The sequence below is a fragment of the Penicillium arizonense genome (genome assembly GCF_001773325.1).
Source record: "Penicillium arizonense strain CBS 141311 chromosome Unknown PENARI_contig001, whole genome shotgun sequence".
NCBI lineage: Eukaryota > Fungi > Ascomycota > Eurotiomycetes > Eurotiales > Aspergillaceae > Penicillium > Penicillium arizonense.
In genome coordinates, this window is record NW_019173278.1 from 602,741 (window position 1) to 615,669 (window position 12,929).

At 49.2% G+C, this 12,929-nt stretch overlaps 8 protein-coding genes across 8 annotated transcripts; 4 read left to right on the forward strand and 4 right to left on the reverse strand.

Annotated features, from left to right (window-relative positions):
• Positions 1–81: 81 nt before the first annotated feature.
• On the forward strand, positions 82–1,066 carry PENARI_c001G09647 (fungal specific transcription factor domain-containing protein; the record flags this gene model as incomplete). The annotated part of the gene is made up of 2 exons (XM_022626888.1): positions 82–407; positions 460–1,066. 2 exons carry the CDS (start codon positions 82–84, stop codon positions 1,064–1,066), a joined length of 933 nt encoding a protein of 310 aa, XP_022494018.1.
• A 79-nt stretch (positions 1,067–1,145) lies between these two features.
• On the reverse strand, positions 1,146–2,059 carry PENARI_c001G09385 (HpcH/HpaI aldolase family protein; the record flags this gene model as incomplete). The annotated part of the gene is made up of 3 exons (XM_022626864.1): positions 1,146–1,711; positions 1,763–1,855; positions 1,906–2,059. 3 exons carry the CDS (start codon positions 2,057–2,059, stop codon positions 1,146–1,148), a joined length of 813 nt encoding a protein of 270 aa, XP_022493040.1.
• A 292-nt stretch (positions 2,060–2,351) lies between these two features.
• On the forward strand, positions 2,352–4,420 carry PENARI_c001G03792 (IlvD/Edd family dehydratase; the record flags this gene model as incomplete). Its single annotated transcript, XM_022626425.1, has 3 exons — positions 2,352–2,951; positions 3,004–3,158; positions 3,211–4,420. The coding sequence occupies 3 exons, from the start codon at positions 2,352–2,354 to the stop codon at positions 4,418–4,420; spliced, it is 1,965 nt and encodes a 654-aa protein (XP_022493913.1).
• A 293-nt stretch (positions 4,421–4,713) lies between these two features.
• On the reverse strand, positions 4,714–7,062 carry PENARI_c001G03121 (uncharacterized protein; the record flags this gene model as incomplete). Its single annotated transcript, XM_022626356.1, has 4 exons — positions 4,714–5,994; positions 6,091–6,570; positions 6,621–6,651; positions 6,875–7,062. The coding sequence occupies 4 exons, from the start codon at positions 7,060–7,062 to the stop codon at positions 4,714–4,716; spliced, it is 1,980 nt and encodes a 659-aa protein (XP_022494006.1).
• A 657-nt stretch (positions 7,063–7,719) lies between these two features.
• PENARI_c001G08251 (uncharacterized protein) lies at positions 7,720–8,134 on the forward strand (the record flags this gene model as incomplete). Its single annotated transcript, XM_022626787.1, has 2 exons — positions 7,720–7,729; positions 7,782–8,134. The coding sequence occupies 2 exons, from the start codon at positions 7,720–7,722 to the stop codon at positions 8,132–8,134; spliced, it is 363 nt and encodes a 120-aa protein (XP_022493017.1).
• Positions 8,135–8,358: 224 nt separating this feature from the next.
• PENARI_c001G08562 (putative erythromycin esterase) lies at positions 8,359–9,702 on the reverse strand (the record flags this gene model as incomplete). The annotated part of the gene is made up of 1 exon (XM_022626805.1): positions 8,359–9,702. One exon carries the CDS (start codon positions 9,700–9,702, stop codon positions 8,359–8,361), a length of 1,344 nt encoding a protein of 447 aa, XP_022493890.1.
• A 417-nt stretch (positions 9,703–10,119) lies between these two features.
• On the forward strand, positions 10,120–11,316 carry PENARI_c001G04071 (uncharacterized protein; the record flags this gene model as incomplete). The annotated part of the gene is made up of 2 exons (XM_022626446.1): positions 10,120–10,960; positions 11,018–11,316. The coding sequence occupies 2 exons, from the start codon at positions 10,120–10,122 to the stop codon at positions 11,314–11,316; spliced, it is 1,140 nt and encodes a 379-aa protein (XP_022493223.1).
• Positions 11,317–11,607: 291 nt separating this feature from the next.
• Positions 11,608–12,623, reverse strand: PENARI_c001G01387 (putative inositol phospholipid biosynthesis protein Scs3; the record flags this gene model as incomplete). The annotated part of the gene is made up of 2 exons (XM_022626229.1): positions 11,608–11,709; positions 11,766–12,623. 2 exons carry the CDS (start codon positions 12,621–12,623, stop codon positions 11,608–11,610), a joined length of 960 nt encoding a protein of 319 aa, XP_022493061.1.
• Positions 12,624–12,929: the final 306 nt, after the last annotated feature.

The following is a 12,929-nucleotide window of genomic DNA, read 5'->3' on the forward strand; positions in this document are numbered from 1 at the left end:
ATTGAATCTAATAAGTCTACAGTAATTGACAAGATCCAATGCCTTTTCCAAGGAAGACCGCCCCTTCTCAATCATGTCAACATGAGGGCATCTTTGGACTTCTTGGATGATTATGACGAATTGGAGCCTTTCCAGGATATTTCATACACGACCATCAAGCCATATAAGGTGGTTCCATCATTGAATGTATCTTTGCTTACCAAATTCTGCGAATTGACAACGATCGTCGAACGTATCCTGTGCGAAATATACTCCGAATCCCGAGAGTCGAGTCCCGCCCACAAAGAGAGTGTCTCAGAGGATATAAAGTCCCAGTTGAGAAGATGGCGACAAAGCCTGACGCCTCAGCTTGATTATCTATCCTTTCCAGACCAATCGGTTCTTTTGCCTCAGTCTGCATGTCTTCTGTATGGACTTTCACTCAGCCGATGCCAATCGAAAACCACTGACGAGATTTAGGGCTCTATTTAACGTGTTGATCATTCTTTTGCATCGCCCATTAATCACAGGAGGCCATGGCGGCGTGATCAATTCAACAACCGCCCACGAGTCAGTAAACGCCTGCACGTCGGCTGCAAATCAGATTGTTCAAATTTTGCACGACTACTCCCAGCATTTCTCATTAAGCAGCGCGCCATATATGTTGTCCTATGCGACCTACATCAGCGCAACGATCCACGCCCGAATAGTTGCACAGAAGGGAAGCAATTCTACCGTCTTTCAATCTCTGGTACTCTGTCGCAATATCCTACTCGAGCATACACGTCTCTATGCTGCAGCAGAGAAGGCCAAGGAGAATCTGGATAAGCTGATTTCTCACCTCGGGATTAGCACCCCGGATGACAACCAGCACACAGTTACTTCTGTGCAAAGTCTACCAGGTGAAAGTGTTGTTATGGACGACTCCAACATTCCCACTGGCGAGCAAGGATTTCCAGACCGGACCGTTGGCTTTGGGTCTCCTTTGCTGAATTTGGAATTGTCCGATCTCGACCTTGAGGCGATTGCCCAAGGGTTCCAGGTTGATGTCGAATCACTTTCCTTTTGGCATTCTCTAGGTGCATGAATAATGATACATGTTATGAAATTAAAGACAAGCCCATTCCGAATACCCTATATTTTTCATTGCATGGGGGACACACCGTCTAGTTACCGTAAGGCCCAGAGGCAGTCTTACTCGCCTTCTGAGTGACAATCTGCATCTCACTCGCCAGCGAGCTAGTCAAAGCACCAATATCAGTCACAACATTGACAAAGTCATATCCAAGATCGGCATATTTTTTCGCCTGAGTTCCACTCCCACAGTAAATACCAGCTTTCTTGCCAGCCTTGTGTGCCGAAGCCAGAACCTTCTCAATAGCCTGCTCCAATTCAGGCGCAAACGTGCCAGTCAGTACGGGGTGCCCGATGCCATTGCCGAGATCGAATGGCCCCACAAACAACAAGTCGAGCCCATCAACAGCGGCAATGGCATCGACATCGTCGAATGCTTCTTTCGTCTCAATTTGCACAGATAGCAATAGGTTGGCATTTGCCTCCGTAAGATACTGCGTAGCAGTCACATTTGGCCCAAAGCGTTCCATGGGGAATGGTGAGCCGAAGCCTCGCTTGCCCTGTGGTGGGAATCGGCATGCCTCGACGAAGCTCTTAGCGTCTTCAACGGTTCGTACCAGAGGAGCGAGGACTCCATGGGCACCTGCGTCCAGTGCTCCTATACAAATACTTAGAATATTGAGACTTGGATTGACAACGTATCACATACGTTTGATCATCCAGGATTGGAAATCCGGAACTCGGACGATGGGACTGACTCCATATGACGTTATGGCGGGGACAGCTTCGTGCATTGCGGCATCTGGAAGAAGGTGAGTATCTCCTAAATACACGAAGATATGCATTGCCTACCATCAATGTTGCCATGTTCACAGTCTACCAAAACCCAATCGTATCCGGCTCTTGCTAGAGTGCGCGACATGTTGCTGCCGGGCAGCATCTGCCACACGCCCAACGCGAGTCCACCCTTGTCGAGGACAGATTTGACACGGTTTGTTCCTTGCATTGTGAGATGAACAGATGAAGAAATGAGAATGTCGAAGTTCGTAGATATGTTGACAAGGCAATACCAATATCCGACTTCCGGCTGCTCACTTCCCGAGAGGCAAGTCTCGGCTCTTCTCCGGGGGAAAACACATCACATCCCACATCCCACTACATCACCACCCCACGCATTCCGGAAAGTGTCAATCCGACCTCCACAGTTCCGGGGAAACACGAATGAACAGCCATCTATATATAATCTGCAATCCCCCACTCAAAATGTCACCCTTGAACATAGTCTCACATCTCACATTATGGTGTGCTCCTCCAAAAAGTCCTGCGAGGGCTGCTCATGCAGCAATGACGCCCCTCAGCCCCAGTCCATCAACATAGAAGACTGTCTTAGTGAGCTACAAGCTCTACGACGACGCAATCAGGAACTAGAGACCCGCATGGGTGTCACAAATGAGCGCGACAATGCCCAAGTCCCCGTCAAGAAACCGGGGCGGACACTCCGGTCTTCATCGTGGTTCGATTGTGCCAGCAACCCTGGTATGACTGCCATCTATATGGAGCGGTATTTCAACTACGGCATTACCAGAGAAGAGCTTATGTCTGGAAAACCCATGATTGGAATTGCTCAGACCGGGTCAGATATCGCACCTTGCAATCGCCACCACATCGAGCTCTCCAAGCGGGTTCGGGAGGGTATCCGAACTGCTGGTGGTATTCCGTTTGAGTTCCCTACGCATCCTATTCAAGAGACTTCCAGACGGCCTACTGCTACTCTTGATCGTAATCTTGCGTATCTTGGTTTGGTGGAAATCTTGACTGGATATTTCCTTGATGGTGTTGTGTTGCTCACTGGCTGTGACAAGACTACACCGGCTTGTTTGATGGCCGCGGCTACTATGGTGAGCATTATGCTTTCAGAGACATTGATCCATCAATGCTAACTTCTCACAGAATATTCCTGCTATTTGTATGAATGTGGGACCTATGCTCAACGGTTACTCCAAGGGAGCCTTGACCGGAGCGGGCAGTGTCTTGTGGCACGGACGAGAGCTATATGCCACGGGTGACATTGACGAGCACGAATTCATGGATTACATCGCTAGAGGGTAAGTCCTTCCGAAGCATCTAGTCAACAATAGAAGCTAATTGGAAACCCAGAACACCATCAGTCGGCCACTGCAACACCATGGGAACTGCCTCAACAATGAATGCCCTCGCAGAGTCATTAGGAATGGCACTTCCGGGATCAGCCGCCATTCCCGCAGCATACCGCCACAGAGCTCAGTGCGCCTATGAAACCGGTCTGCGGATCGTGGAGATGGTAGAAGCAGATCGAAAGCCATGCGATCTGATGACAAGAGAGGCATTCGAGAATGCTATTGTGGCAAACGCCGCTATTGGCGGCAGCACCAATGCCCCTATTCACATCAATGCCATTGCCCAGCACGCGGGCGTGGAAGTTTCCATGGATGATTGGGATACCCTAGGATCAACCATTCCACTCTTATTGAACATGCAACCTTCTGGAGAGTACCTCGGCGAGGAATACTACCGTGCCGGCGGTCTTCCCGCTATCATGGCTGAGCTGTTGGACCAGGGCAAGTTACACGGCGACGTCCTAACTTGCAATGGCCAAACTCTCGCCGAGAATGTCCGCGGGAAGCACACGTGGGATCGGAAGGTCATCCGTCCATACGACGACCCATTAATGAAGAATGCCGGTTTCGCTCATTTGAAGGGAAATCTGTTCGACTCCGCTATCATGAAGACATGTGTGATCTCGCCTTCTTTCCGGAAACGCTATCTTTCAAACCCCGAAGACCCAGATGCGTTTGAAGGATCTGTTGTGGTCTTTGACGGTCCAGAGGATTATGAACATCGTCTGGAAAGCTCAGCGCAAATTGACGATAAGACTATCCTTGTTATGCGTGGTGTCGGTCCGATCGGGTATCCCGGAGCGGCAGAGGTTGTCAACATGCATCCCCCTGGTCGACTTCTCAAGGATGGTATCGACGGATTGTTCTGTATTGGAGATGGTCGGCAGTCGGGAACTTCTGGGTCTCCTTCCATCTTGAATGCTAGCCCCGAGGCGGCGGCCGGAGGAAACCTTGCCATCTTGAAAGATGGGGACAGGCTTCGTATTGACTTGCGGAAGCGACAGGTTAATCTTCTCATTAGTGATGAGGAAATTGCACAGCGGAGAAAGGACTTGGGTGTTGATGGATATACTGTTGCTCCAAGTGGTACTCCATGGCAGGAGCTGTTCCGCCAGGAAACTGCACAGTTGAGTGAGGGTATGGTGCTGAAGAAGGCTGTCAAGTATCAGAGACTGGCCCAGGAAGGACAGCCCCTTCGTCATAATCATTGATGTAATTAATGAAATTAGAAATTTGACCTTTTGTGACTGTTAAAATAGTAATAGGCCATAAGCCGTTTGTCACCACCTTTATACAGTCTACATGATCAACCCGAGGCACTCGAAAATGGATGAAAAAGAGATGCAAAAAGAGAGTCCCAAAGTAGGATGAGACATGAACGATATACTCGCTTCGAGGCTTTTTTCGTGTACTATCCAAAACTTCATCAGTGGCATATACACATTTATGACCCCAGCTGTATTTTCAAATTTATTCTCAGAACATGCTCAAAGAGCTTCAAGGGTTACTCTTGCTGCATGATATAATTAGAATCCTCCCAGAAACCACCAAAAGCACCAGCCTGCATGAGGTTCGTCCAGAAGGTCTGATTGTAGTCAAAAGAAGATGAGCCAGGCAAATCACTTATCCCAGCCATAGAGTCCAGCATCATATGTTCGCCAGGCATCACGTTCCCGGCTTCATTCAGAGAACTTGGCGCAGATCCACGCAAAAAGAAAGACCCATCCTCAGCCTCCATGGTAGCTCCCGCCATATCCCGCCCTGCCCTCTGTCCAGTGAGATGACCAGGAAGAGTTTCACGAAGTGAAGCAACAAGAACCGGAGGCTGCAGCACCTTACCACCCTCCAATTCCGCCCTCTCACGAGCACCCCAAGCCTTCAAAATCGCCTGCCCAAGAGCAACATGCAATGGACTCCGAAGATTTCGACTCAACCCTTTATGATATGGGCTTTGGCAGATAGCGTCCCATGCACGTTCACAGAGTTCACCTGTGGTGCGGTGACGGATTTCGTTGGCGAGGAAGATGTATCCCGGTAAGGGTATATGCATGTTACTGTACCATACCAGTCCACGGAGACTTGCCGTGGTATGGATCGTATTATCTGATTCGAGCATGTGGATTGCAGCTAGAAAGGCGGCGTCTTGTCGTTTGTGATCTGGGTCTGGGGAGGAAGTGCCTCGGCATACGAAGTCGAGGACTCGGAGCTTGTAGAGGGATACGCGTGTCATTAGGAGGGTGAAGAGTTGGAGGGGGATTTTGGTGTCGCAGTGCTTTAGATAGGCTGATTCCATGTGTTTGCAGTAGCGGTCGAGGTTCTCGGAGATGTTCGTGTTTTGTTTTGGGGGTTTGCTAGGGTCTGCGGCGCACGATTCATTGTTGGGGTGTGCATTGTTGGAAATTTTAGGATTTGGTCGAATGCCATCGGGTGCAGAGGCAACGGTTATTTCGATGCGCGTGAGAGAAAATGTCATTTCGGTCATCCCAGCGGACGGTAATGGAGGCTCTTTAGATTGGGGGTGAAGATCTGTATCGTTCACGTTAAGGGGATACCGGCAGTCTGCTCCCATAGAGGACAACGCGCTGATTGGCGATCCAGTAATTTCAGCTATTCGCTTGTCAAGAACAACTATCTGCCACCAAAGTCGCCTTCTTTGCTCAGTCTCGAAAGGAGAAAGGCCGAACTGGGCACCGTCTCGATGCAGACCAATGCGGGTTGCCATGCGAACAGCGATGCCAATGAGGCAGAAAAGAGACCGAGGGTCAATCCAAAGTCTCATCGTGATCTATTCAGAAAACTCGTTAGCATACGTCAGGATGCCTGGCAAGAGGCATGTCTTGTTGCTCACAAGATGATGAATAATAAAGGGAGTGGAACTTACCAGATATAGGAAATACGCCTGGAGTACCATAAAATCGGAAGATTTCATGAAATTAACATCGATAAGAGCTTGCTCCATAGCTTTGCGATATCGAGCGAAAGCGGTGGGCTTGTCGTCTCCAAGAATATTGTGAACGTCCTCATCATCCATAGAATTTACGGCTGTAAGGTATATTCCAAACATGAGAGCGCTGATAGGCTTCGGAATGTTGGCAGGGTTCGTACACGCCTCAATTATCTGAGGTTGAAGCGTGGGAACATGGCTGATCTTCAGAAGAGGATTCACGTTGTTTATATAGATTTGCCATAATTGGATAACCTGAGTTGAGGATGGATGTGAAGTGGGCTCGGCCTGCAAGCTACCCGCGACAAATGGAAAGCCGCTGGTGTCATTGAACATAGTGTCAAAAGCATGGTGGACAGTTGGACGGTCAGATTCCTCGTCGGAGGAGCCATGTAGCATTTCATCAGCAGCTCGGTACTGAACACAGTTAGCTATTCGTCACATTCATACTTTCTTCCGTTCCATACCTCATTATAGTATGCGAACCATTTAGAGTCTCTGATCGCATGTTAGGACAATTATGAAAACTCAAACTTTCGAACTAGGAGGTCATCCAAGATCCAATACTTGCCTTTCTTTGGTTGTCCTAGATGGATGTTCGTTCCGGGGACCGTCATTGGAGGATATTTCCTTGTCGTGAGGCAGCCCAGATGCACCAGGATTGCCCTGATCAATAAGTGACACAAAATCAAGCCCGTGTCGTGTCATAAGCTCTTCATACTTTTTGAGTCTTTCAGCCAAGTCTTTACCCTGGGGCTTTGGGGTGTTTCTTTTCCCACGAGGCCGCGAGGGAACAACAGTGCATTCGGCGTTTGCTTTAACACAGTTTCTGCAGGGCTTCTGCTTATCACACCGGACTTTGCGCCTCTGACATAACATGCAAGAATGCCCTCTTGTGATGCCAGACATGTTTGAATCCACACGTGTGACCCGAAGTGTGATAGGAGGTAGTGCTTAGTGCTCAGACGCAAATATATCGGGGCAGCCCGGCAAGGGCCAATAGTCACATCAATCTGTATTTTTCCTTGTAAGGAAGCCCAGACTAAGCATCGAGTAGTGAGTTAGCGTCTGATTGAATGTCAAAATAGAAACACTAGCAGACGTTGATGCTCGGTCCCGAAGTCCTCGGTCCCGACGTCAGACTACGCTAGTCCATAAAAGGCATAGTCTGTGATCCCCTTTTTATAGTCCCTTTCTATTGCATTTGTATCTAATAGAATCGATCTCGTTAAGAGCATTCTACGAGTATATCTCGCCCAAGCTCTGTCGAAGGCTTACATAGTGCCCACACTTCTACCAACGGAGGGTCCACAACAGTCACAAGTTCAACGCCGACCGGCCAAACAAGGCCAGATAATGAACCAACCGGTCGCCCTCTACTTGGTAGAGGATATGTACTATCCTTCATTCTACTAGCAGTGCAATAATCTTGATTGGTGTGACCAGGGGTTTGGTGTCCCCTACTGCCAAGCCTCGATATCACACGCGTGCTCCATCACGAAGCATTGCCATGAGTCCACCCAAACAGCCCTACCTCGTCGGCGGAAGAGATACTGACTCCCCGAAATGAGGCCCGGTGGCTCTATTATGAAAATGTATCTATTTTGAAAAAGCTACGATTTACTCAGGTGCAATTGCCGGGGGTGTTGTTGGCGGTGTTGCAGTCGCGGCAGTATTTGGGACTGGCGTCATCTTCTCGCATCTGTGGAAGAAGAGGCAGCAGCGCAAGCAGAAGGCACTCGGTAACGAGTTGTTGGACGAACGGGCCCCTCAAGGGAACCAAGCAGACACACAAGCTTCAGTTGGGGAGACGACGCAGACCGAAGAACTTGACGGAAAACACCACCCCAACGAGGTTGAAGGCAGTGAGCCTTCTCATAAATTTACAGAAACCCACAGAAGCAAGTCGAGGAATGTGACGTATGAAATGGATTCTAAGGTATTTATTGCTGAGTTGCCAGCACTAGACGTCCCGGGGTGAAGCGATACAAAGCATGTTTATGGGAAGCAAGGAGTGGAAGATGGTACCATCACCGTGGGGAACTCGTTTAGATTACGAGAAACAAATAAATAACTCTTTCATTGACAAGCAAGAAATATATTTAATCTGTTTAGTGGGACCATTCTTTTTTTGTTGCATACAAAGCTTTACAAAGATTCAACAAGACACTGTCAGTCAAATGTGAAACTAACTTTTCACCTTCACTAGAGCCCAAATGGATATGTTTCGCCCTTTCCAAGGGGCGTGGCAGGTTGGATAACCTCGAGAGGGTTGACGGCTTGAGTCTCATCAAACCAGATGTAGCCGTCAAACTGCTTGTGCAGAATAGCCTGCGAGTAGTGGGAGATTCGCTCAGTATCAGGGCGATAGATAACCCCAATGAAACGCTGAAGCCGCTGTTCAGCAGCCAGAGCAGACCTCAGAGAAGCATCTATGTTATCCCGACGTAAATCCAGCACGAAACTTGGTACCCCAGTATTATGGGCAATAATCTCCCAACTGTCCTCTCGAGACGGACGAACATTCATGACCTCCATATCATCATCCCACTCATGAGCAGCTGCGACTGTCCCAGTATGAGTACCACAGCCAAGGATAGTCACGTTCTCGCGACATAGTCGCTCACGACACAGCTGTCCAATGTTGAGTTCCCTGCGGCGGAAGCCCATACTGGTATAGCGGGCATCCCCAACATGAGAGTTATGCGCCCAGACAATGGCTTTCTGTCCCTCATGATGCCGCAATAGACGCTGCAAGGTCTCAAACATATGCATGTCACGCAAGTTCCACGAGCTCGCGGAGTTGTAGTACATAGCCTTGTAGTACTTCTCAGCGTCACGAACCAGATGAGCATTTTGCTCGCCACTATGATACTCATCACCATCTCGCAAGTCACGTTGAGCATATTCGAGCCGTCTCCCAAGAAGATCTGCCAACATTTTCATCACGCCTGCTTCACAGTCTCCCAAGCCTCTCAGGGATGCCAGGCCATACGCAGAGGGATCATCAATCCAGGGTTCTAGGCATCCATATCGCCGACGAGCTTGCTTGCTTGCTTGTGGATCTACCCGGTCCAGGTAGTCAATCACGGCACCGATCGAAGCTCCCATGCTGTAGAGGTCCAACCCATAGAATCCGGCTCTTCTCTCTGGTGGCAGACGCTGGTTTCGATCACGCATCCACTCTACCAAGTGTTGCATTTCGTAATTTCTCCACATCCATGTTGGGAATCTGTTGAAGGGTTCATATCCCTTTGCGGTGCCTCCGATTTGAGCCTTTGGTCCTGGGCGCAAGCGAACGTATCGATCGATCGCCTCTGCATCTGGCCAATCTGCTTCCACTGCGACCATAGTGTAGCCATGTTGCTCGATGAGTCGCTTGGTGATTTCTGCTCGTGCTGAGTAGAATTCGGATGTTCCGTGGCTGCCGTCGCCCAAGAGTATCACTTGTTTGCCTGCAAAGGTGTCGAAATGGGAAGCGAAACTTTGGTCTTTGATAGCAGGAAGGGGATGTATTGCTGAATTAAACAGTTCTTGAAATTTTGACATTTTGTTTGACCTCAGAAAGAGGGAAGCTGATCGCATGGATTGCTGATGAGCGCTGTCAGCTGATGAAACCGGTCAACCCGGACACGATGAATGTCTTTCCTGCTGATAGAGATACAGCTACTGTCTCATCATGCGAAACAACAATTTCTTTTTGTTCTTCTGTTGTCCGGGACATTTCCTAGCGAATGATTTACATTGTGGCGACTGCAATCATGATGACTTCACCCCGTCAAAGCCGAACCATAATGTACCAACACCAATAAGCGCGACAAATGAACGCTTCTCACTGCAAATGAAACAAACTCAATGCAATCTTTGAAGCCCCTCATTCTACTCAACCTCACTTGTAGACAAGCATTCCACAATTTCAAGAACCACGCCCATATTCAACTGACCTTCAGCACATATACTTCAAGAATGGCTCTCCCAATCAACAGCCCATCCCCACGCCTGGATCGCTTCGAACAAGCGATGGAATCACTTTATGGCAGTTTTACCAGCATAACAGACCCAGCAAGCTGGAACCCACCACCAAGATCAGGCGGCCACGGAGGTCGATACCTATGGACAGACGCCTTCGGCGTAGTTAACTTGTTGACAATGCACAGCCAATACAACATATCCAAAAAGCAAGGCGAATGGGATGACCGGTATCTCGTGCTCGCAGACCGCCTGATTAATACTGTGCATGATGTCCTAGGTAGAACCCGTGACGGTGACTCCCGTCTGCCAGGAGCAACTGACACGAATCCGCTGGGTGGTGGGTTGAGAATCGGTAAGACAGACGATCATGGTCCAGATGCAGATGGACAATATCACCACTACCTGACTCTATGGATGTTTGCGCTGAACCGGATGGCGAGAGCTTCCGGGAATATGGAATACAACAGACAAGCTGTGAAACTGGCAAAAGCTATTCATCCAAAGTTCTTCGTCGGTCGTACCACAGCCCGCCCGAGGATGGTATGGAAAATGAATATGAGCCTGACAAAGGCATTGGTTGCATCAGAGGGGAATTTGGATCCTATTGATGGATATGTTATCTTTCGCCTGCTGCAGGCTTCAGCCGTTGAAGCCGGTGATGGCGAGGTCTTGGCCGAGGAGATTTCCGACTACAGACGTGTGATGAATCGTAAAGGAGAGCACTATGTTTCCAGTGACCCGTTGGATTTGGGAATGACCTTGTGGTCTGCACATTGGTTTTCCGAGCGAGAGCCTTGGGCTGCCGAACTAGCCAGGGGATGTTTCGAACAAATGTGTCAGTTTTTGTTGTTGTCGCCTGGAATCTTGTGAACATACTGACCTATGATTCCAGACAACCTATTTGAGATCAACCGCTACTTGGAGCGAAATATCAAGTTTCGCTTGGCTTTCCGTGAATTTGGTGCCTGTATGGGCATAGAATGCCAGGCCGAACAAGCCAACGAAAAAGAGAGCGCCGTTAATCTAAAGACTTTCTCGACTGCTATTATTGCTGCTTGGGACCCATATATGGAGCTCTCCATCTCCGATGATCTGACCCCAGTGGACCTGAGGCCGATCACTCGGGTGATGTATGCAGCTGCGTTGATTCCGGGAGGTGAGTCAAGCCAATCCGACCAGATTCAATCATGATATTGATGGTATGCTTGTCGGTTTAAGCGTTTCAAAGTGGATTTCTGGGCCCTGAAGCTGAACCGACACCCGAAAAGTAAACAGACCTGTCAAAGTCGCAGTACATGGATGCCACATCAGATGTATTGTATCAATTCAGGAGGTCGTATGGAAAATATCTCCGATTCAAAAATCCTATTAATATTAGAATGAAAAGCACCAAAGCCCTTGGTTTCTAAGCTCAAAACAATGCAATCTATCATTACTTGGCGTATTCACAGATGAGCAAAGGGCATGTTGAATACACAGTGTCTATATCCCTGGCTCTCCAACCACATTCCTCCATGACGCCAGCCGTCTAGGCAGAATGTAGATGGCGTATACAGCGCTCAAAGCAATCAAAAGACCGGACCACTAGTCAGACATGTTAGCAACGAGATGTGAACTTGGACCGGCAAGAATATACAAACCTTTTCTAACCATGTATGGAACCAAATCGCAGTCATGAAGAGCATCCACCATCCCAAGCCAACGACACCCCAAACAAGACGGAGTGACCATGTCCCTGCAACTCCGCCGGATTCAGTGGTTCCAACTGTAGGGGGGCTATCGGCATCACTCGCCTTGCGCTCGCGCCCCGCGTCGCCGGTGGGGCCAAAGCGAGAAGGAAACGCAGGAGCGCTAGCACCAACAGCTTCAAATGCCAGAAATCCTGTGGCGAGTACCAACATGAGCACATGTCCGCTGATATCATGTCCACCCCTCCAGGCTCCACCAGCTGCCTTGCATGTAGCGGCCGTAAACAACGCTTCTAGGTCGGTGGTGCCAGTGCCCAGTTCCTCGACCTTCTCAAAGGCACGCTCGCACTTTCCACCCGTGACCACGAATCCGCGGTCAATAATCGCTGGCCCAAAGAACCATTGTGTTGAGAGGTACCATGCCGTGGTCGCCAGTGCGTAGCGTAGAACAGCCTGGAGAGTGCGGCGGAGACGTGTTTCTTGTTGTGACGAGGACTGTGGACGAGATGAAGAGTAGAGAGGTTGGAAGAGTAGGAGCGACACGAAAGCAGCCGTTGTCCATAGCCATCCGATCTTCACGAAGTACACGTTGAAGACATTATTTTTCCGGGCAAAGTAGTTGACGGGGCTTTCGGAGAGGTGTAGATCTGCAGCGAGGGAGGGGGCCAGAGGGCTTGCAAGTTGCGTATCCCGAGAAGGATTCGCTGTTGGTGAGATGGTCGAATACAGTGAGCCAAGCAATAGCGTTGCAGGGTATACAAGGAGGGCAGCCAAAGGGAGGGTGACAGGTCGCAAGGTGGCTGCGGCCATGGTCGCAAGCACAGTGGGCGTTTCAAGCAGAGGAATATGCGCAGTAGAGTATGAATATATCGAAGAGTTGAGTTATTCAAATCAGACCACAGAGCATATTTGGTGCAATTGAGAAGGTCGAAGCAGGATAAGTTGGCGATTCGAACAGATGACATCAGGCTTTGCCGAGGCAGCCTGTGTGGCGGCCTCAGGCAGAATTAATAAACAACTTGAATATTCAGGCCAACACTTTGTTTTCTCCTCACAAGGATGAGAATAAATGATCAGATTGCTAAAAAAATATCAAGTATCCGTATCTGGCTTGGG